The 25,443-nt window shown below is 29.7% G+C and overlaps 1 protein-coding gene and 1 long non-coding RNA gene across 2 annotated transcripts; both read right to left on the bottom strand.

Moving 5' to 3' along the window:
* Window positions 1-1,443: 1,443 nt before the first annotated feature.
* On the bottom strand, window positions 1,444-5,991 carry LOC139426924 (uncharacterized). Its single transcript, XR_011638050.2, has 3 exons — window positions 5,835-5,991; window positions 4,934-5,043; window positions 1,444-1,677 (listed from the first exon to the last, which is right to left on the bottom strand). It is a non-coding gene; the product is annotated as an uncharacterized LOC139426924 (long non-coding RNA).
* A 5,241-nt stretch (window positions 5,992-11,232) lies between these two features.
* LOC107437941 (SPARC-related modular calcium-binding protein 2-like) lies at window positions 11,233-22,238 on the bottom strand. The gene is made up of 3 exons (XM_087152200.1): window positions 22,104-22,238; window positions 14,138-14,250; window positions 11,233-11,441 (listed from the first exon to the last, which is right to left on the bottom strand). Exons 2-3 carry the CDS (start codon window positions 14,241-14,243, stop codon window positions 11,296-11,298), a joined length of 252 nt encoding a protein of 83 aa, XP_087008326.1. The 5' UTR covers window positions 14,244-14,250; window positions 22,104-22,238; the 3' UTR covers window positions 11,233-11,295.
* Between the last annotated feature and the right edge of the window lie 3,205 nt (window positions 22,239-25,443).

Below are 25,443 nucleotides of genomic sequence, written 5' to 3'. Positions count from 1 at the left end.
TTTATTTAAAAAGATCTATCTTTTAAATTAATTTAACTTTGAAAAATCAAACTTCATAGACATAAGTTAGTCTAATCCTATGATAATCCACGGCAGGATTTTTTTTAAATATTTTGTGCATATTTTTTAATAAAAAAGTATTATTTTTTAATGTTTAATGATCTTATGTAATTCTTTAATATAATTTTGAACGTGTTGGGAAGATTAATTCGTACAGATACTATTTCAAAAACATTGTTATAGAGCATAAAATTTTGAAATATTGTTGCATTATTTTGTAACTAGTTTAATTATTCTGTATTAGGTATCTGTTTTCTCCTATAAGGTTGAGCTAACAGTATGTTGTTCATATACTAATTTTAGACTGTTCGTTCTTATCTGAAAATTTTGTACATTGTTTTTAAAAATATTCTGTCCTTTTTAACACATAAATATTTATTCAATTTGAGTAAAAAGCTTATTTCTCCATTATTCTGGAACTAGTGGGCCAAAATTAAACTTTTTATGAATAGGTTATAAAAAAAACTTTTATACAATAGAAATTTAGGACAAAAATTGCTTTTTAGAATCAGTTATTGTTTTTTGTTATAATTAATTGCAATAATGTAATTTAATTTAAAACACAGATTTTTAAAATTTTAATATTGCTGAGAAGTAAAATCTCAAAAATAAAATGTTTCTTTTTTAAATACTTCTTTTTTATCTCAGAAACTATTTAACCCATGAAAATCAAGTTTTAGAAAGACACATTTTAAAATTATGTTGTTTAATAAGGATTAAAATTCTTTCAGAAAATAATTTATGTTATTTAATCTTGTTGTTGAATAAAATTGTTGCGTTAACGAATTTTTATATAAGTATTCAGTATTATTTTGATCATTCCTTCCCTTGCGATAATATGGTTCTTAAGATTATAAGGTTATGAATTTTCGTTTCCAAGGTCTTAAAAAGTGTCGATAAATCTAATTTTACACTTGATTCATCAGTTGTGTAGGGTGTTCTTCAAATACCACCTTTAATATTTATTTTAGCTACCCTTTTCAAAAAAAGAAACAAAACGTATTGGCATTCAGGGTCGAAAATAAATAAAGCAAGGAAATACACCAAAAACGTTATTGAAAAATCTGGCAAAATATAATTATATAACGCGGATGTATAGAACCCCAAAACCTCTCTGATTTGCAGACTGAAACTTGAAAGTGTGTCCAATGTACATTTTTCTGTTTTCTCTCACAATGAAACAGGTTTTTAATGTTCTTATTACAGCCTTCATCAACTGTGATTTGTCAGATTTCAATAGTTTTTTGTTCTGCCCATTTGTGTACTCCAATATGAGCATTTTTTTCTTTTTGATAAAGATTCTAAATATAAAGGGCAGCTTTCTCGGAACACCCTTAAGAAGCAAAATTTTTGCATGAATGCTAGTTTAATACAGTACAACAATCAGATTGCATTAAGATGTTTATTTCAACACTTATTTTCATACATTATATTTTTGTTTTCCTATTTTCTAACATTCATCTGGATATCCTTTTTCCCAGTCTATAGATCCGTCTGGATTGACGCAGAAGCAGGCTCGTTTTCCTGCACCACCGAAATAAGAGCACTGAGCACTCTTATAGGATCCATCCGGATTGCATTCCAACCAACTGACATCCGCCATTGTCCTTTCCTCCACTGAAAGAAGAAATTCAAAAACGAAAAAATAATTTTTTCACTGTAAATCAGGGCATTAAATTTCATTTTTAAAGGTACTAATTAAACTAGTAGTTTTGCTTGCTACAACAATTTTTACATTCATGAAAAATGAGAAATTTTTTACAATTTAACAGTTGCAGAATGAATGAATTTTGGGTGATTGATATCATAAAAGCATGAATGAACTTAATTAAAACTTAAGGAATGAACTTTAGCAAGGCATAGTTCTTACCATAAAAATTTATAATCCTCAGGTTTCGACATTTTTGTTCTTACTGCTTGCAAATATTCTCACTTCATACAACTATTTAGGGGTAGTGCGTTCACCTCCCAATTATATGGCCCAGGTTCGAATCACAGCAACGTCTTGTCGATAAGAATTCCGCATCCGACTCTCACCGAACACAGTGCTGACGTAAAATATCCTTAGTAGTAGACGGATCATGGGTTAGAATTCCCATGCCGTGAGGCTAACCACGGGAGGTGTACATGGTTTTTCTCTCCATGTAACGTAGATTCAGATTAGTTCTATCAAAAAAAGTCCTTCTCGAAGTGATATTTCTCCCAATGCTTGATCCAGAAGTTCTCTTGTCTTCAGAGTTGGGTTCAAAATTACAAGGTTACGGAATTGAACATTGATAGTATTAAACACAGAATTGTGTTGGCTGTTCAAAGCCGGTTATAAATTAGAAAACTGCGATATGAAGGGTCATTTTTGTCTTATTTGGAGGATTCGATGCATAAAATTCGGAGGTTTTTCTACCTACTGCATGAGGTTTCTTACATGTACGACTATTTTGTAGGAAACAATCACTACTTTCTACAAGACAGTGAGTTAAAAACCAAATAAAGTTTCAAAGTTCCTGGAAGCAATAGTTTCTCAGGTGAAAAATGGGTGACTCAGGGGATAATCTAATTGAACGTATATAGTTTAATTTAAAACTGAACGTTTCAAATGTTGAAACCTACTCGCCTGCTTTAAATATTTGATCGCCAAAAGGGAAATGGAGCTAGGACATTTCACGCCCTGCTATAAATACTATATTCGTAAAAATAATCTAATATTAGAAGATTGCAATGATTTCTGCTCTTTCTGAATTTGTTTTAAATAGTAAAATAAAATTCCTGTTATGAAAACTAAGTTTTCCCAGTAAATTTAAACTGAGAAAATCAATTTACTTTTTTAGACCTAAAACGAGAAACGTAAGGCTAAAAAATTTCGAAAAATGTGTGGGGAAAATTTCGGTGGTGATAGAAGTTTGCAATGAAAATGATGCGTCGACGTTTTTCTTATCTGATGAACTGGCCGTTAAGACACGATTTCCAGCAGATCACAGAAGTCACGCCTCACTGGCTGCGGTCAGTGTGCGGGTGGATGACCACTTGGATCAGTCTGCGCAGGGACCGAGGGTGTGTGGTATTGGCCCTCGTTAAACTGTTCTACCATAAAGTGCTCGACTTCGCTTGCAGGTCGTCGGGATACCGAAGCGAGGGTGCCACTCCCTCTGCAGAGGTTCAAAATTGTGATGGCATGTCTTCGGATCATCCTCAGGGATGTTTTCGCCAATAGCCCATTGTGCAGCTCAAGTGCGACGTACATGAACTACAACAACAATTTATCTGATGAACGCGAGTCTCGAAGCGATCTGTGAGGAGTTGTCTTTGGGGTTCGACGGGCAGAAGCGATCAAGTGTGGTAGACCTTTAGCAAAATATAAATGTAAAAGTTAAAAATTCACAATTATATTACAATAGTTAGATAGTTTAAAAATTTCAACTCTGCCGTAGAGTAAGTTTTGTAATTAATTATGATAGGACAAAGTTTAGGTGATGCACCCCACGTTTTTTGAATGATGTGTCCGCGTTTTTTGTTGTTCGGCAAATTTAATCTCTTTCATTAGTTATTAGTCTCCTTCATTTTAAATGTTCGGCAAATTTAATGTCTCTCATTAGTCTTTGTTTACTAGAAAATAAAGCATTTAATTTCATTTTTTAAACATTTTTTGTCCTTTTAGTTTTGAAATTGTTAGTTTGCTTAGGACGTAGAGTTTTCGAAATTTCGAATAGGCCTTTATGATCTGCTCCGCAATTCAGGAAACAATTGTAACCTGTATTGATATCAGGAAAAGAGTTCTAGCTTGATGGAAAGTGGTTAAAATTTCTATTATTGAGGAAACAGCTGTAGATTCTGGCTGTAGAGATAAATGAATGAAACTTGCATTGTCCTCAAACAGATTGCTCCAGTTAAAAAAATTTACATCCACGTGGGTCCGAAAGTAATAAAAGATTTAAAGTGACAACAAAAACTGTTTTTAGCGATCTGAAGACGGAAATTCGTCTAGTCGTTAAGCTTCACCAGAAATTTGAGTGTCCAATTTAATTAAAATTGATCGAGATGCTTTTATTTAAGTGACACCAGAGTTGACCAATGGGCTATTGGTGACGGTTAAGGAAACATTCCAAGAATGATCCGAAAACATGCCATCAAAATTTCCTGCAGAGGGATGACTTTCACGATTTGGTGTAAGAACGAACTGAACGCGAAGTTGATCACTTTGCGGTCGGAGAGTTTAATAGGCTCTGAAACCATGCACCCTCGGATCATTCGCAGGTTGATCAAAGTTGTCACCCAACCGCTCACTGGCCACCGACAGTGAAGATTGATTTCTGTGATTTACTGGGAACCTTGTCTTACGATCGGTTCTCAGTATAACCAAACTTTTCAGCGAGAACTATCCTATTTTAGCATTTTTTTCTTCTGCTGATGATTTTCATAAATCTATCTTGGAATAAAGTGAAAGTTTTCTAATGTTAAATTATAGAAAAATCTGCATAAGGATGATCTATAAGAAATATCCTATACCCACACTTTTCCAGAGTGCCCATAATTTCCATCGATAATTTTTAATATACTAAAGTTTTTTTCCTTATGTTAAAATAAACATTGAGTCAAATTTTTCATGAGAATTTTTCTGCATTTTACAATCACATTTCATCACTACATTTTTCGTTTGTTTAATCTTTTACTCGCGTTAAAAATATATTTTTAAAGTTTATACATCATTTGAACATCAAATTAAGTTTTATATTATTCTGAAATTAAAGCTTAACTTGGCTTATTTCTAACGTATAAAAAGTAAGGAATTTAATTACACTTTAACTGAGGAGATTACTTAGCATTTTAACTTTTTGAGGATACACTACCAGCTAGGAAATGACCCGTGAAAAAATCTTACCCATTTTTTTACCGTCTGCTTCTTCTTGCTGACATTTCGTTAATGCTTGAACACCCAAAACTGCTGCCAAGCAGAAAATTAAACCAACAAATGTCAGATGTCTCATTTTCCTAAACAAGAGAGTATTAACATAAATTAATTAAAAAGCAAATTGTTGATAAAATGCATTTCGAAGTCGAGCACTTTACGGTAGCACAGTTTAACGAGGACCAATACCGCACACCCTCGGTCTCTACGCAGACTGATCCAAGTGGTCACCCACCCGCACACTGACCGCAGCTAGTGATGCTTGACTTCGGTGATCTGATGGGAACCGTGTCTTAACGACTGCGGGGGTGTCCGACACTGCGGGACGCTTGATTTTGGTGATGTATTCGCTGTCTACCTGTTTTTCTTTGATTTAAACTTTAACTTTCTGCATCACCATCAGCAGCAGCGATAATTTTTTTATTTATTAAACCAGAATTTTTAAGAGGAAAAAATTTTGCCTTTTGATTGAAAGGATTTTGAAACAGGAATTAATTTTTTATAACCTTAACCGTTTTGGTGTTGTAAAATTTCGAAAAAAATCAGTCTAATTTAGAGCGCTTTACATTTACTAACTAACCGGTTAACAAACTAATTGCAAATTCTAAGTAATAGTTAAAATTTACTTTAGAAAGTTAAAATATTTTGTAGTAGTTAACTTATAATGCTTTAGATTTCAGACTCATAGATTTCCTCTTTTTTCTATATATATTTTTGTTATATTTGAAAACAGAAACTATCACTGACATTTAACTCCCCAAGAATTATTTAAAGTATTGACATCTCAATTTATATAAATATTATCTAAGTAAAAAGAATACATGTTTAATTTCTTAAGAAAACAAGAGATTCTTTAAGAACGTAAGCTACTTACCTTGTTTAAATGAAAATGAAGGAGTGTTTCATTTGATTCCAGTATCGTATATGTAGAATGCAAAAGAACGCTAAAATGGCGCAGCACTTCTATTTGCATAAGCGGAATAGCAACCAGAAACTCAGAAGGGTTTAGATTTGCATCTGTTCAAACATTCGTGATAGTATGGAATTGAATTTTGATTTTCAATGAAAGGAACAGGGAAATGAATTTTTATATAATAAATAATAAATTTAATATAATTTTCTAAAATTTTATCTTTAGAAATATTTATGTAATAAAAGAAGCATACATAGCATTATTTTATGGATTGTGCAAAAATGATTTCAAAGATCCAGCTCTAAATTATTTATATTGAGAATAACTTTTCTAATTATAAGTTATTTTAAAGATAGTTACTTTAGGAATTAGATTGGATGTATTAAAATACAAGAAAAAAGATAATACTTTTACATTTCCACATCAAAATTGTTTCTATTTATAACGTAAAGTGGGATATTATAGTTATTCATTTAAGATTGATATTTCCTTGCAACTAATTTTTTAAGATTTATGTATTTTAATGAAGAACTGAGAATCTCTCTACTGGAGACCTAAGACTGACGATTATGCAAGTTTTAATTGTTTCTTGACCAATAAAAATAGAATTTCTCCTTATTTTATCGTCCAATATAATTACTGAATATTAATAATATTCAATAATTAAAAATGTTAGTAGATAATATTTAGTAATATTACTGAACATTACTAAACATTACTGAATTTAAAAATTTATTATTAATTTATTTTAAAATTATTAATTAATTAATTTATTATAAAAATTATCTATTTAAAAATTTATTAAACATAGTTTTTTAATTTTTTACTTCTCTAGTAATGACTATTTTTATTTAAAAAAAAGTTTATTGTTAAATAGTTTAAACGCAGGCATTTAGTGTCTTGCGTTTAGGTATTAGGCATATTTTTGAATAATTTTATTGTTATGCGCATAAATGTCAGTTGTTATAATTGTCTAAAAACCAACGTAAATATTTTTTTTTAAAATTACGTTTAAATTAATACTTTCGTTTTAAAATGCTTTTCTTTTTCATTTAGAATATTTTATTTTTGAATTGCATGATTTAATATCACTTACTTTAATTTATTCGCTTCCTAATATCAATTAAATTGATATTAAAATTACTGTCGTCTCTTAAAATTAAGTTCTTTTATATCTTTTCTTATATTTAAAAAATGATAATAATGCATCAAAAATCTTTCTTTTCGAAACTATAAAAGTCCATAAGTTCATAAACTGCTGTTTGTAGAAAATGCAACACCATGAAAGAATCATCAGAATCAAATGAAATTTAATGCAGAAACGACTTGTACTGATACAAATAAATGATGAAATTTTCAAAACAAAAGAAACAAATTAAGCGTCCGAAATCAGTATTTGGTGCAGCCACCACGCGCTGCAATAAGTGCTGCTATACGACGTGGCATGGAGTCAAACAGATGTTGAATATCTGCTTGAGGAAGAGAATTCCATATCGCTTGTATGCGCAACCAAAGTTCGTCTTTGGAAACTGCAGGACGCGGATCACGAGTGAGACGCCGACCAACCATATCCCACACGTGCTCAATAGGCGACATATCCGGCGAATAAGCAGGCCAAGGAAGAAGTTGCATGCGTTGTGCTGAACAGAAGTCTCTAACAGTCCGCGCAACATGTGGGCGTGCATTATCCTGCTGAAAGATAGCTCCAGGGATGCCTTGAAGGAAAGGAACGACTTCGGGCTGTAGCACTTCACGGACGTATCTGTTGCTATTGAGATTACCCTCAATTCGTATCAAATTGGATCGTCCATGATACGAAATCGCACCCCAGACCATAACTCCGGGTGTTCGACCACTATGTCGTTCAATAATACACTCAGGAAGGCAGCGTTGACCGGCATAACGTCTAACACGAACACGGCCATCATGGGTCCACAAATTGAAGCGTGATTCATCTGAAAAGACAACTTGGTGCCAATCAGCTCGCCAGTCTCTGTGCTCAAGAGCCCACTGCCGACGCAGCCGTCGATGATCCGCCGTGAGGGGAATCCTGTATAATGGCACCCTTGCACGCAATCCACGGCGCAGCAGACGACGACGAATTGACGAAGCCGACAATTGTACACCTGTAGCAGTAGACCAATGTGCTGCCAGCTGCCTGGAGGAAGCTGTGCGATCATTCACCGCCATGCGGAGCAGGTGTCGATCATCGCGCTCTGACGTCACCTTCTGTCGTCCAGTGCCTGTTTTTCGAGTTGTTCGGTGCTCGTCGGTCCACTGCTTCCAAACTCGCATCACTGTGGAACTGTTCCGCTGCATACGAGCTGCTATTGCGCGATAGGAAAATCCTCCTTCTCGAAGGCCGATTATCCTCCCTCGTTCAAACTCCGTAAGTTGCTTGAATTTCTTATTCTTCCGTCGTGGAGGCATACTCAGGTCTCACTAAACGTTTGCCACTAACAAATAATCATAGACTATTTTCAACGTCCCGCTACAGCACTTTATTTATACGCTTTCGGCATCAATTCAGAGGGCGCTGCGCGCGCCACGCACGCGCGATGGCTCTGAAACTTTATTAATTTGCATAATATCCTATAATTGACATTTGCTGCGAATTTCATTTGATTCTGATGATTCCTTCATGGTGTTGCATTTTCTACAAACAGCAGTTTATAATGTGGGACAACTGCGTTTTCAAATTTATTTTTCATTTCAAATCTGGGCTAGCCCTAATGACTTTAGAGCAACAAATAACGAAACAATTAATGGAACCTGAAGGACTCAAAATGCGAACCAATTATTTTGCCCTATCTTCGAAAAGAATGATTTTAGTCTAGGTTGTTTTCTGTGTCAAAGCATTCAATAAGGGCTAAGTGTATGTTCAGCGTTCAATGTGAGCAAAATTAGCTTTATATCTCACAATTAACCCTTTATTTCTTTTTTGCATACTTTATTAATTTACATTTATATTTTTACATGTTTGAGAATTCTATGCATTTTGGTTAAAATAAGCAGTTTGGTATAATACATACATATACATACATTACATATTTACTGCAATTTTAGTAATTACTTTCGCTTATGTTATAAAAATTTTTAGTAGTTATTTTTAACGAACCTTGCAGTAATAAATAGTTTTGATCTAAAGGTTTAATAAATATATATTTAGATTAAATTTTTTTCATTTGATTTTCTAAATATATTTTGACATGCTGTCATTTCTTTCAAGTAGGTATTATAAATGTAATAATATAACGGGTACATTACCTTCATTAAATGAAAAGAAATTAGGATGTATTGAATATTTGCCTAATTATTATAGTCTCTGATTTGCTATTTAATTCATAATAAAATTTTAACGAAAATTTTTTAAATTTTATTTAGTTTTTGAAGGTTTTTTTTAATAATCATGCCATTGTAAAATAAAATGCTTTTGAAATCCAGAAGCAACCTATTAATATAATTTTTTTTTAATATGTCAGATTCTAAAAATAAATTCGTGCGTCCACCCAAAATTTTTCTTCTCGCTACATCTTTGCTCCAGAGGTATTGATTTGTTATGGGATGTTATGGGAGGATTTTGTAACCCTATCTCTCAGTTTAAAAAAAGGGCTATTTATTTTTTAATACATTTTTTGTAGAGATGACAGACAAAGATAGTTACAGCAACGATAAGAAGCGAACAACTGATGGTTAAAAAATAAAGTTAAAATTTGAAATTAAATTAATATCTATATATATATATTTCTCTTACACGGCGACAAAAAAGCCTCATTACAACTCCCTGAATGGCAACGCTAGAAAATCGACCAATGTTTGCCGCTAAAAATGTCACATGTCAAATCTAGCTGAGGTGGCTCAAAATATAGCGCTTTTAAAAACGCAAACTGAAATAACCAGAGAGAGCTTTGTATGTCAAAGTTCTAAGGCTTCTACTTATGTTTTTAACAAGGTTGCGAATCGTTCATGGTTCTTATTTTTTAAAAACATAATGTTTTATGCAGGTTTTTCCATTGCAATTCACTTATTTCAATTCACTTTAATTCAGTCTATTTATTAATAGACTGAATTATAGCCAAAATTTTTACCTTTTTAAAGAGATATCAGTTTTAGAAATTTTATCTTAAGATTTTACACTATAGCAAATTTCTAATAGGTTTAACGAATTACACGTCATTTATTTGAATTCAAATTTATTTTAATGACTTAGTATTTACAATAAAGAGATGTAATTTTTTTTAAAAAATAAATTTTTTATATGGATTTGAATGATTGTTTTGAATTCTTAGGATTTTGTGCATTTGCAATGCACCTAAGTTAGTAGCGAGCGAAGTGAGCTTGGTTTGCGAAGCAAACCATATAAGATTGCGTAGCAATTTTCGGGGGTTGGCGAGTGTTAGCGAGCAGGGGGCGCAGCCCACTTGTATAGAAAAATAAACCAAGAAACAATCGAATAACGATAGGCAAAAATTAGGGTATTTTGAAAGTGACCTCAATAGAAGCAAGGGATATCATGGTAACCAGGAGCGGGTTCTGAGCAAAATTGCACAATTAGAATTTAACAATGAGCCCCCGATTTTACATTGTTTGTTTGCTTAAAATGGTAATTTTTGATACAAATATAACACCAATTTTTAAAGTGATTAACATTAAAAAATTGCATTAATTTAGGGATAGTTTTTATTCATTAGAAATAGGCTTTCTAATTTTACGCAGCTTTTAAGTTAATTTTATAATTTTTTTGTCGACAAAAATTGTCCTTATATGCTTGTTTAAGCTTTTTCCTATTGGTTAAATCACTTTTTTCTTTATTGTAACTTGTTCGTCTCGTTACTTTTTATTGTCATTTTTTGTTTCGTCACTGAAGAAAGTTTTTGTTTATAGAACTGAAATTTCAATATGTCCATTTCTGAACCTTTATTTTTACTTAATTCACGTGATTTCGGTTTATTTATAAATATCAAAGTTTTAATGATTTTAATATTTTTTTGCTGTGATTACCTTTTAAGATAACGTGTGAGGTTTTACCCATATAATTGCCAATTTGTCACCCTCTAATGTGTAAGCATCTTAGACCTCATTTTTGACGAAAGTTTAAAAAACTTATGCGTTATGGGCGTTGTTTATGTATACCATGTCAGTTATGGATACCATTTTCTAATGATATAATTTTTAAGTAAGATATTTCACGATTTTTTTTTAAAATCCAGATCTATACTTTAGATTTAGTTCAACTTTCTAAAATAAGAGTTAAGTCCAGTCAAGAACTACAAATTTTTAAATTTTCTTTGCATTTATATTTGTAATCATGCAAATCATTGCAAAATTGCTTAACAGTGAAAGTTACAAAATACCAAGATCAAAAGCACAAATGTTTATTAAATAGGAATAAATTTATTCAAATAATTCCAGGGGTGATTTTTCATTCACATGGGCACTCTTGACCGTCAATTGGATTTCCTGCTGGATCAGCGCAGTAGCACTTACCCATGCTAGTGTATTGTTTTTTGGTATAGGTACCATCTGAATTGCACATTGGAATAGGAACGTCTGGAACGCTGTTCTTATCTAAGAATAAAAAAGGAATAATATTGACGTTATAATTATAGTTTTACTGAACGTGATGAACTATACACTAGAGTACAAAAATCCCCATGCCCTAAAATATGACATATTTTGTGGTGTTAATAATTATATAACTATTATAAACTATTATTGCTATTATATGTTTTAGAACAGATGCTTTACATTCGAACATGCAGTTTATATCTGCCAGTTAATATAACTTTAAATCTTGACTGCAACTCAAATGGCAAAGAAACTTTTTAGTACTAAACTGGAGCAAAAAAAAAAAAAAAAATGCTGAAAATTAACAAAACTATTACGATTTTGCATTAAAAAAGTGAGAAACTAAGAAACCTTCGCTTGGTTATTCTAATGGCTACAGAACTTTCATTCAGGATCTCCGAACTACACCGCTAGAAAATTTACGGAAAGAATGGTTAAATAACAATTTTTTTTTAAATAATTTGCCATAATCAAAGAAAACAGTCAAATAACCATTAATAAGATGATAATCAAGCTGTTAACTGTGGGAAAAAAACGTTATTTCCTACTTTCATTTAATATGGTTAAACAACCAAAATTTTATCGCACCAACTAGGCCTAACTAATGAAGCCAGTTAATTCCCTGAGATTGCGTACATATTATTGCCGATATATATATATATATATATATATATATATATATATATATATATATATATATATATATATATATATATATATATATATATATATATATATATATATATATATATATCTGATTGCGAGTAACACGTGACCTGCCTGACAAATCGACTCGATGAATATTTTCATTTTCCAAATAAATCCTCGTCCTGATCAGTTCCACGTGGGCGCATATTTTTGTCGTCCATTTAAATGGAAATACTCCTAAAAAGGCAAACTTAGGGATCTAAGATCTATGTCTTCACTAGACAGAGAGCCTCTTTGAAAGTAATGGAAAGGCCATCCCGTATGATTGCTACCCATACCATCAAGCTTCCGCTGCCATTATGGTCGATTTCTCAGACATTTGAGGGCAGGTCCTTGGTAGTCTCCATATAAGAGTGAGAACCATTTAAACCAAGAACCTACTACCTGTATAGCAATATCCAAGAAATCGATCATCATGATATTGTTAGTTTAATGATATGGGTAGTTATCATATTAGATTGCCTATTGATTAATCCAGACGTTACTCAGTATGAGTAGCCATATTTTTCATTAAAAAATAAGCATCTTTTAAGTACTTTTTAAACACTATAAATATTTTTAATCACTTTCCAAAAAAAATCATAATTTGGATCTGTGCAGCAATAAAAATTATTTTTTTCTATTGTTTAAAGTTCTTAATTTATAAACATAAAATCAATAAAACTCAATAACCATTTTCAAAAACTTAAAATGATCATGATAAAATGTCTAGTATCTTATAAATATTGCAGAGAAAAATTTGTTTTATAATTTTATAACCGTCGTTGAACAACCACCCTATTTTGGGTTTACGATTACTAATGTTCAACTCCGTAGCCTTGTAATTTTGAGCCAATCCAGAAGACAAGGAAACTCCTGTATCAGTAACTCCAGATGTATGATTTGCTATGGGAACATGGAGGTCTTTGTGACTCGAGAGATTTAACGCGCATCAGTCATCACATACTGCACATGACCCGGCGGGGATCTGACCCACGTCCTCTTGGCCATGGGCCCAGTGCCCTACCAACCAGGCTATACCGGCCCTTGCTGAGAATATTGCGAAAATCTACAATTTTTTTTGCAATTTAGAACGACAATCGACAAAGCAAAGAGAAAATCTCTTTTTAAAAGCTAGAAAACTAAGCCCTTTTTAAATACTCCGAATAAAAAAGCACCTTTAAGGGCTTTTAAAAAACATAAATCAAAAATAAGCACCTTTAAGCACTTCTTAAAAATGCGACGCGCACTGTCGCTATATTGCTTGAAAAATGATACGTGATTGTTCATAAAGTATAAAATGCCTGTTCATAAAGTATGGATGCTTTTAAATCTTAAAATTTTTTAATCTTACTCATAAAGGTGCTACTACGCAGCATTTAATACACAAATGCGAGTGTAAAGCCGAAATTTCTAAATAGTTATGCAAAAACTTAATCAGCTTTCTAATGAAAACAAACGGAATAACGTGCCACAAAATTGAGCTTTTCCAAAAATAAATTTTTTTCTTATTATCGCTTAGAGTTTCTAAACACTGAGTTAGCTTTGAACTTGCAATTATGGTAATCTATAGTATGAGCCTTGGATTTTTATTTCTACTGTAAAAAGGACTGTACTGTAGAAGAATTTATTTCTAACCTAGAATTAGATTTTTATTTCTATCGTTTAAGTAACACTTTTAAAGAGCGGTGGCAGCAACTTTTATTCCCCCCCCCCCCCAGAAAATGATAATATTTTATAGAATTCATTTGGGTTCTGAATCTTAAAACGTAACATAAAAGGTGTTTTTTTCCTTGTAAAAATATTGTAAAAGTTGGTTATTAAAACAATTTTATTATTTAAAGTTATTATTTATTTATTTTTATTATTAGATATATTTTTATAAAATTCTGAAGTTCCATGTAATTTATTCGTATTGTCGTATTTGGCCCATATAATATACTTTTTTTTAATTGTTCTGTACAATGAAATATTTTTTACATAAAAAATTTTAAATTTTAATTTCTTACATAATGCCTTGGCTCTACTACGCTTCTCTTTGCAGCCCATAATATCATCAGCATTCAAAACAGCAAAGAAACATGCAATCAATATAACATAGCCCAATAACTTCATTTTTGTTCTGAAAGAATGCGGACAATTGTTAGCATACCATGTGATTTAAATAATGTATTAGTAATTGAATATATAACTAATTAATTATAAAAAAAGCTTTTATCAGTGATGTTATGACATTTTTATTACTGTGTATAGTTCAGATCAGCGGCTCCCATATTTTTTTAGGCTATGTAATCCTAAATCAGGGGTCTGTCCAGACATTTTGTGAAAGGTCCTGTTTTTGTAAAATTGTGAAAAAACTATTCATAATTTGTGAATATAAAATAAGCGTTAAGTCACATTCTTTCAACCAGGGTCCTGCTTTTGTGAATTTGTGCAAATAGGGTCCTGTCATTGCCAAAATTGCTAAGCACTTTTTCAAGAAGTGTTTGAATTGTAAATAGATACAAGATTCTGCTCAACAATTGCTCCTACTAAATTAGAGATGCATTATACAAATATTTGGTATTTAGCCTATACTGCTTAACACGGAATATTAATTTCGAGCGAATATTGGAAATAAAATCACTGACATCTTTAATAATTTCAATTGACATATTTTAAATAACACAGCTTAGTTATGTATCACTTTTAATGTGTTGCGCATTAAGTAAACTTAAACAATTCTTAAATTTATAATATTTTATTTAAAGAATTGGCAGAAATAAATTTTTTATTTACGTAATTTTCCATTAATTAATTTTATGAATAAATATAAATTGATCAACTATTTATTAATTGTGGCTTATTAAATTTAAAAAAAGAAAAATGTTTGATATTCTTTCTTATGGAAGCGAAAACAGAATGGTATCTCTTTTTTTAAGAGAAGGAACATCCAAAACACATGGGAAAAATATTTGTAAATAAACTGAAAAAAATATGTATCTTCTTATTAGAGCTAAAACCTAGTGCCTGAGATATAGTTTGACCGAATTCAATGATATAGCATGAAAGGCTTATTTAAACTTTACATTCCATTGTTTTAAGAATCATACTACTTCAAACATTAAAATAGCCAAAAAGTAATCGCGATCGCAACGCTCGAGTACGCTCTCTAGCGGGAACCTGAAAATGTCAAGCATTAATTTATTAACTTTTCATTTAGTTCCATCAAAATCATTGACAGAATCAGATGCCATTTTTTAGCTGCAAATAAGAAGCGAAATTTCCCTAAGGTAAAGGCCAAAAAACTTGAAAAAACTCTCCAGAATATTGGTAAATCTTTCAGAAACCGAACACGCCAAACATTTGAAGAAAATTCCTCAATAATTTTTAACTTCTATTATGAACAAACTTGCAACTGATAACTTCCGATTCCGGAATCGCATACTGTTACAGATGTGTGTATTACGGTAAAATAAATTTTTTCTGTCTTCAATTCATTATAAATCAAAGTGAAGTCAACATTGGTTTCTTCATTCTAATGAATAAATGTGAATTCAGAACTTTAATAGTTATAGAATATTCTTCTTCGTAATGGAATAGTATATATTTCTATATCTATGTAATTCGGAAAACAACAATAAAAAATCATCCAAATTACTTGAAATAGTGTCATTTGTGCTGATTATTTCATCGTTTCCATCGTTTTCTTGGTAAGTATTTTTTAGTTTTGAAAGTATAATTTCAACTAGAATACAGCTATTCTGTTTTTAAGCTACATATTAAAATTCTTATCGAGATCTTGCTGTGTGGTATGCTATCTAAAAGTAATGAAGGGATAATCTATGTAGATATTATTTGAAAATAAAATTTTCGAACGAAGAACATTTTATTTGAAATTCTCCGGATTTATAAAGATGATTTTTATAATAAAAAATTTGCTTGTAAATAATTTTTTTTCTTATGATGACAGTTTAACAATATGACAGTTTTTATTTCAATATGAGGAATTTTTAAAATCGTTTTTTTACCCTAAGAATTCTTTGTTTTACGTTTTTTAGTTTATGACTTTTAGATAAAAAATTGTTGTCAAAATACTTTTTCTGAAAAATTAAATGGTATAACATTATGTGTTTATGTATACTTCTTTATATTCTAATGTTTGGAGCAATATGATTCAGAAAAGTGTGGAATAAAAATTCGGTACTTATGTATTAACGCCACCGCAGCTACATATCTGGCAGTTTTTAAGTGCCGCCAATCTACACCTAAAATTTTTGCGACAAATCATGAAATTAAACACTTTATTTAAAATAAAAGTAGTCAATCGGATTTCGGTGGGAAATGGGCCGATATTAAGTTTAACATAGATTCAAAACAATCTCTATTTTCGTTCAACTTATGATGTCGTCATATTAACTCTAATAAATAAGATTCCAAATGAGATAACATTTCCAAAAAAATTAAGTTTACCAAGATAAAGTTTCATGTCGTAAGAATTGGTACATTTCTGTTTTTTTGATAAAATATTTCGCTTCTGAAAAAATAAAATTAAATCTTGTTTTGTTTTTGGCAAATCCCAAAGACGAATTTTTAAAGCACTAAAAAATGGCGACAAAAAAGAATTTATTATTTTTTTTATTTTTGTTTCGTACGCATTCTTTATTTTACGTTTTTTAGTTTCTGAATAATGATTTTTATTGAAACTTGAAATTTTTTGATAAAAATTGTTTTCAAAAAACTTTTTTTACAAAATTAAATTTCATAAAATTATGAGGTTTATGTATACTTTTTGTTCATTTTAATTCTTGAAGTAATATGATTCTTAAAACTATGGAATGTAAAATTTAAATAGGCCTTTCATGTTATATCATTAAATTTAGTAAAACTATTTCCCGGGCATTAGGTTTTAACTCATGCAAGAATATACATATTTTTTTTCTGTTTCTGTACAAATATTTTTCCGATGTGTTTTGGATGTTCTTTCTCTAAGAAGAAGAAATACCATTTTGTTTCCGTTTGCATAAAAAAAATAATCAAAAATTTTTCTTTTTTAAATTTAATAAGTCACAATATAGAAGGTACGTTGCAATGTTACACGCTACATTAAAGTCGTCTCTAGAGTAACTGAATGACTGCTGACTCATATAAAAATCGCAGGTATTCGTCTCATTCAACAACGCCCCCTATAGTTCGTTGCGATCGCGAATACATAAGCCTCGTAATTTTATATAATTTAATTTTACATAATTTAATTTTGTAAAAACAGTTTTTGACAGCAATTTTTGTCAAAAAAAAAGTTTCAATAAAAATCATTATTTGGAAACTAAAAAACGTAAAATAAAGAATGCTTACGATACAAAAAAAGCAATTCTAAAAATTCCTCACATTAAAAAAAAACTTTAAAATGTTTTTTTAAAATTTTATTCATAATCGGAAGTAGAAAACCATTCTATAGAAAATTATATCCTGGTTATATGATATAACATATAACTAGATCCTGGATATCATCTTTTGGATTCTCTGTTGCCTTGTTGTTTGCTAATTTTTGATGCCATTTTTTAATACTACGAAAATGCGTCATTGGGATTTGCCAAAAACAGAACAAGATGCAATTTTATTTTTTCAGGATCGAAATATTTTACCAAAAAAGCGAAAATATGCCAATTTCCATGACATGAAACTTTATCTTGGTAAACATACGTTTTGGAAATGTTATTTCATTTGGAATGTTATTTATTAGAGTTCATATGGCGACAGAAAGAAAATAGAGACTGTTTTGAATCCATGTTAAACTCTATATCGGCCCATTTTCTACCGAAATCCGATTGACTACTTTGATTTTAAATGAAGTGTTTTGAATTTTGAAAGTGTTTTGATTATAAATAAAGTGTTTTATTTCATGATTTGTCACCAAAGATTTAGGTGCAGATTGGCGACACTTAAAAACAACGAAATCTGTAGCTGCGGTGGCGTTAATACGCAAGTACCGAATTTTTATTCCATACTTTTCTGAATCATATTACTTTAAACAAAAGAATATGCAAGAAGTATACATAAACACGTAATGTTATACCATTTAATTTTTCAAAAAAAGTATTTTGACAACAATTTTTATCAAAAAATTATAAACTAAAAGACGTGAAATAAAGAATTCTTAGAATAAAAAAACGATTTTAAAAATTCCTCATATTGAAATAAAAAACTTCCATATTGTTTTTTTTACATTCTTTTAGTTCTTAATCAGACGTAAAAACCATTCTGTGGAGAACTATCATCAAATAAGAAAAAAATAATGTTACAAGCAAATTTTTTATTATAAAAATCATAACACTTATCTGATTTATAAATCCGGAGAATTCGAAAATGATATGTTCTTTGTTTGAAAACTTTATTCTCAAATAATATATACATAGTTTATCCCTTCATTACTTTTAGATAACATACCACACAGCGAAATTTTACAATTGTAAAATCTCGATATGAATTTTAATATGTAGCTTAAAAACAAAATAGCTGAATTCTAGTTGAAATTATTTTTTCAAAACTAAAAAACACTTATCAAGAAAACGATTAAAATTTGCTAATAATCAGAACAAATGATACTATTTCAAGTGATCTTTTTCAGATGATTGTTGTTTTCCGAATTATATAGATACAGAAATATATACTATTCTGTAAAGAAGAAGAATATTCTACAACTATTACAGTTCTGTACGTTTTGAATTCACATTTATTCATTGGAATGAAGAAAGCAATGTTGACTTTACTTTAATTTGTAATGAATTGAAGACAGAAGAAATGTATTTTACCGTAATAACACATCTCTAACAGTATGCGTTCCCGAAATCGGAAGTTATCAGTTGCAAGTTTGTATATAATAGAAATTAAAATTATTGAGAAATTTTTCTTCATATGTTTGGCTTGTTTTGTTTCTGAAAGATTTACCAACATTCTGAAGAGTTTTTCCAAGTTCTTCTGCTTTTCCTTAGGGAAATTTTGCTTCTTATTTGCTGCTAAGAAAATGGCATCTGATTCTGCCAATGATTTTGATGGAACTAAATGAAAGCTTAATAAATTTATGCCTGATATTTTCAGGCTCCCGCTAGAGGGCGTACTCGAGCGTTGCGATCGCGAATTTGGTAGAACTGTGTTTTAATAATGTTCTAGTTTGTGGTTTAATATTTCAGTTGTATTTTTAATCAGTTCTAGCTCGTGTTTTAACGCGTGGTGCTAGACATTTTGTTGAAGCTAGGAGTTCTTGATAAAAACGATGTGCTCTACTTTTACGATACGACAAAAATCGAACGATTTTCTTCTTTTTTTAATCCACTCATAAAAAAAAACATATTTTTTTAAAAATTGAATTTCAGTAGATTACTACAAAACTTGCAATCTCAAAAATTGTTTCATACAAAAATATTTTTTTCAATTATTAATTGGCACTGTTTAATAATGAATGAAATGGTTTTATTAACATGGTCTAAAAAGTCACTATCATTCATTCAACTATTTATTTTTGATAGCTCAAAAATCTTTAAAGTAGCTCTTGAGAAATAAAAATTCAAAGAAACTAATGAGGTATACTTAAAAAAAGTCCCATTTCATTAGTTGTAATTTCTGAAAAATATCCGATGAATTTATTTGAAGTTTTAGATATTGTCATGTTTTGCGTGATATAAAAGTTTATATGAGTAGAAAACTTTTCTGCCTTTTTATTGTCATTTTAGGTTTCAATTGTTAATAAACAAAGCCTAATTTAGTTGGATAGCTTACATTTTTATGGAATGATAATAATTTCTACAATTAAAAATTTTATTTCTAAATTGTGTCTTAATTTATATTGAAGTTTTTTGAAACTTAATAACTGGATAACGGTTAGAAATAACTCTTACGCCTAATTCATGTGAGAAACAAAAATGTGGCAATGTAAATTCATGTGACAAACAAACAAAAATGTAAATTCAAGTGACAAACTATTTTTTTAACTATTTCAGGGTTTAGTTCTAAAATTTTCCGACAGCGGCCTCTGTCAATTCGAGTCACACCAATGCATTTTGATGCATGTGTTGGATTGTTTTTGTGTATCTTGAGTATTTTGTTAGTGAGTTCAAGTTCTCGTCTAATGATGTTCGATACTTACGTTATGTGTTATTATCGAAAATCTTAGAATGTTATTTTTATGCATTGAAAGTTTAGAAATTTGCAAATTTGTGATTTTTAAGTACTTTTTTATTTTTACGTTTACTATCTGCAGCGCCATCTGTTGAAAAAATTGAACTAAAACCAGAAATTCTGAGAAAAAATTGTTATGATCTGTCTCATGATTTAACAGCAAGATTTTTTTGAAACCTAAGATGTTTTGCTGTTATTAAGTTTTGAAAACGTCAGTCTAATTTAGTTATCCTGTGCTATTAAGAAATGATAAATAACTTAGACAAATTAATTTTTCATGATATTGCCTTTAGGCATAAAATATGAAATTGTCTATAGGAATTATCTGATTCTTGAAAATTGCCCTATAAATGTAACTTGTTGAAGATATTTTTTTTGATATTTCATCCTTCTACTTATTTTATAAGAAAAAAAAATCAACATTACTTTAAAAAAATGCGTTTTTGTGTCAGATTTTGCATTATGATTAAATTATAGCACTAAGCATTTTAAAGATTGAAGAATTATTTCATCGAATTTTAATACTAGTTCTTGTAAAATTTTCCATAAAAAACGTACAAATTTTTTCTTTGGCTAAATGACTCCTGAAACTATCATAGAAGGATTTGATTTTGCATAATTTAACAAAATTAAATAAATAAACTATGCTTCTAAAAATTCGCATTATGCGGTTTCTTAATTCTTCATTGTTCTATTTACTACATCAGTTTTTTAGAACGATAATCTTTTTAGTTTTTATGTTAAATTATCAACTGAATGCAAAAAGTTTTTTTACTTTTTAAAAAAAATTTATTTCTGAAAAATATCAGTTATTGTATTATATTTATGATAAATATTGTTTTCGATTTCTTTTTCTTGACAATACAGTTTCAATTACTAATTGTATGAGCTCTAAGTTGTTAGTATTCATTTTAATTTCAAATTCTTCATTGAAGCATGAAAATGTGCAATTGAAAATCAAAAATACACAACTAAATGCTTTTTTTAGATTGTATTATTACGAGTATTAACTTTTTGACATATATTACGAAATAATTGAATATAATTGTTACATAAGTTTGTCAAGCAATATGTTGCCAATAGAGTTTCGAGTGCTAAAGTGTATAGTTATTTCACAACTGAGAACATTATATTTTTCGAAAATATAAATGAGTTTCAAAAAGTTAAACATTTTCTAATTATTCAAATCTCAAATAGTTAACTTATTTTTATATCCTTTCATGCCTTTACTACAAATACAGAGATTGTTTAAAAATTAGTGGAATAAAAAATGAGACAGTTTTGTCGAAAATAAAGTTTTGCAATTGTTCTACAGCGTCTATATTTGTCTATATTGTAATAGCGTCTTTATTTGTAGTTTGCTTGCGTTTTAAAAATATAAATTTAAAAACGTTTCCCTTTATTTACTTTTTTTAAAAATTTAATAAAACGTGTTTTATTTATATCATTCTCTAATATTTGTATAATTAACGAATTAAAATAGCAAATAAATTGCACAGATCATGGTTATTTACATAATGATAAACAAAATAAAACGAAAATATAGTTTGAGAAAAAATAAAAGTTACTTAATAATGTAACATGTTTGTTACAACTAAAAGGTTTATCAGAAAAAGTAGATTAGTAAACGTCTTTCATTCTTTAAAAAGTTAAATTGGGTAATTATTTAATACATACTCGATTTAGTTTTGATAATGTATACAAATTTAAGTAGTTTTAAAATTAGTACATTAGATTTCCATAGAATATATAATTTTTTTAAAAATACTGAATTCATAATAATAATAAAATTAAATTGCTTAGTAAAAATTTTAAACTTACGCAATAAAAATTTCAAATTTAATCCAAGAACTGTTTTACTTATTTTTTTTACATGAAGAACTAAATCCTGGCCTTTAATTCCACTTATATGGAACCATTAAGCAAACATCTCATATTTGTTCAGAAGTGTCGGTCACACACCGTAAAAACTTGCGAGCAGTCTTTTTTGGCGACTTTGAGGCAATAAATTAAAAACAAATAATAAATTGTAAATAAGAATGTGATTTGTAATATGAAAAAATAGGAATTGCATTAGAAATTTATTGAAAAACCTATAAAATCTAAGCTAAAAATATCCGGCTTTCCTATCAAAATAAAATAGCATAGTTTTTGCGTTTGAGTTTATTTTCAACCAATGTCGAAATTTAAAGGCTTTTACATTCACATTTTAGGCATTTTAGGAAACATAAATGGATTAATTATTATTTTTTGGTTTAGTACCTGATAGCCGTTTGCTACCTTTTGGGAATGAAGGAGTTAAGTCAATATCAGTTTACGAATAAATCCGTACACATAATGCGAAATTATGCATACCCTCATGATTTCTGCTAAATTCAATTTTTTATGTCATATTTATTGAAACTATATTGATTACATTTGAAAAAAGGTGTTCAAAGAGATAATCTAAAAACAAAAAGATTAAAATGTAAATTGGATAAGATATGAAATAAGAAATTATAGAAAAATTATCTATATCTTTCATGTAAAACATACTTAATTTCACAATTTTCAATAAAAACATAGATTTAATAATCACACGATCGATTAATAAAAAGTAGTCTATTTGGCATACTGTTAGAAATCTCTTTTAAAGTCTCAAAATCTACTTCATTCCAAACATTCTGTATTGCTAGTAGCAAATAATTCTTGTTATTGTACTGACGACAGTACGTATACATTTTTTAATTGAAATCTTCCAAAGGTTCTCCAAAGGATTTAGATCAGGGGAACAAGCTGGCCAATCTATAGCCTCAATTTTTTTCTTGAACCAGTCATTAGCGCTTACATTAGAGTACATGGCTGCGTTGTCTTGTAGTTGAACAAGTTTAGATGAATGAGTCTGAAAGGATAAATTAAGTTTGCCTTGTCTACTAGGCTCGTAAACCACGATAATTCTTTCAGAAAAAAAATCTCATTAAGAATATTTCTTCTCTTTTCGTAATTTCCTCTAGCGTCTCGTATGAACAGTATAAAATCAAAATTTTTTTACCCCTAAAAATAACGAATAATGAAATTATGAACATTATTTGGAGTAAAATTCTTCCATTTTTCTTTGAAAAATGATGTTCTAATATTTGCCAGTAACCAGTCAGTAATCATGTTTTTTTTCTTTTTTGCGAAAAAGTTTAATCTTGCTACTTATATATGGAGGTTTTAAGCTTGGAGCACTCTTCATTTTAGAAAACAATGCTAGAATTCAGCTTTATTGGCCTATGAACTGTATCTTTTAAGACATCATGCTTGAGTTTTTTCGAACTTTATTTGAAGGTCTTTACTCATTTGACCCTATTCGAATAACTTTTCTTTCCTCTCAAGCAGAAAACTTTCGAGAACGTACTATACTTTTATTCAACCCATAATTGATCTGTTCGATTGAAAAATTCTGAAAAGCACGAACTGAAGGATTTTTTATTTTGGAAGTGTACTTAGTATATCATTTACCTATGATCCAGAATGAGATTAATTGACCTATATCAAGTTTAGAGAACTGATTAATACGAGGCATGGTTTTAAAATTAGAATTTCAGCTTTGAATTTGGCTTACATTTAATTTAGATATCAAAATTATTGCGAGATTCATATTCATTTGCGTCGGGGATTTTCCAGGTCTTGGCTAACCCCAATATGTTCGCGGTCAGAAATCTGAATCCATTGAAAAAAAAACTATGCATACTCAGAGAATGTACGATTTTGGGTCTAATTTTAAATATCGTCTGTACTAATTAATTAGCATATTTGGGGTCACCCTCTCAAACCATTACTATTACGACGCGAAGAGCCGTTCATTAGATCAAAAGGTATTCACGGAGGTTCATTTTTTTATTTTATGCATAGTGTTGTGCATAAAAAAATCCTAAATAACTTTTGATCTTATTATCGAATCTTCACGTTCTAGGACTTAATGGTTTGAGAGGGTGACCTCAAATACGTTAATTAATTACTACAGACGATATTTTAAGTCACGAAATCAGACACAATACGAACTTTCTCTTAATAAACATACCTCTTTTTTTGACGAATATGGATTTCGGACCCCAAAAATATAGCGGATATTTGAGTATTACGCTATATCTCGAGAACTTTTTAAGCCAATTGAAAGCTTTTTGCTCACAATTATAGAATTAATATATCAAAAGATAATTGAATTAAAAAAATATATTTTAGTAAATATTTAATATTTTTCAATATTTTATTTAATAATAACTGAAACAATTTTGAAATGTAAGATATGTAGTTTTTTAAAATATTTTAAAGTGTGTGAATTTTTATGGCAAAATACAAAATTTGAGCGTGATGGGTTGAAAATCAAATTTTGAAAATATAACTTTTTAGAAATTCGATTTCTCAGGATCTACTCGATTGATTTTGCTCTATTTTTGTATTTTGCCATGTAAAATTACATACTTTAAAGTAATGTAAAAAAATTGAACATCTTACACTTTATAATGTTTTCGACTATCATTAAATAAAATAATAAAAAATAATATATATTTACTGAAATTTATTTTTCGCATTGAATTATCTTTGAATAACCGAATTTTATAACTGTGAGCAAAAAATTTTCAATACACTTAAAAAGTTCTCGAAATATAGTAAAACTAGCATTAAGGAGTCCAAGCTTAGGATCGCTCTCCTGACCAAACTGCACCTGGCAATCTGGGAAATATGGAGACCATATTTCCCAGATTGCAGCTACCCCTTATATTTTGGAGATCAGTAATCTGAATCCTTTACAAATAGAGTATGTTTATTCAGAGAAATTACTTTTTTGCGCCTTATTCCGTAACTTAAAATATAGTCTGCGTTAATTAATTAGCATACTAAGTCCTAGAACATGGAAAGACGAGCATGAAATCAAAAGTTATTTAGAGTGGTCCATTTTTTAAAATTTTTTTTTTCTGGTGCACTGTACATTTTTGAAAACAGAAAACAAGTTTTTTGAGCATATCTCCGAAAAAATTGTTGTACATCACATAAAAAGCTTTTTTTGAACGTCTTTTCCTATTCTTGTGTTAATTCTTTAAACGTGACAGTGTAGAACTAATAGCTTAAAAGAGTTAGTTAATTCTCAAAAAAGAGTGAAATTTTTTTAATCAACTTGAGTTGAATACACTTATGT

Source organism: Parasteatoda tepidariorum, chromosome 9, assembly GCF_982258835.1.
Source record: "Parasteatoda tepidariorum strain Cologne lab strain chromosome 9, Ptep-v5.0, whole genome shotgun sequence".
NCBI classification, from domain to species: domain Eukaryota; kingdom Metazoa; phylum Arthropoda; class Arachnida; order Araneae; family Theridiidae; genus Parasteatoda; species Parasteatoda tepidariorum.
This window is presented reverse-complemented; position numbering and strand designations above follow the sequence as displayed.

Excerpts from the sequence above, each read along its gene's own strand:
- LOC107437941 (XM_087152200.1), bottom strand. The coding sequence starts at position 14,243 with ATGAAGTTATTGGGCTATGTTATATTGATTGCATGTTTCTTTGCTGTT. Across the intron at positions 11,442-14,137 it reads TAGTAGAGCCAAGGCATTAT|ATAAGAACAGCGTTCCAGAC; the intron begins GTAAGAAATTAA and ends TTTTATTCTTAG.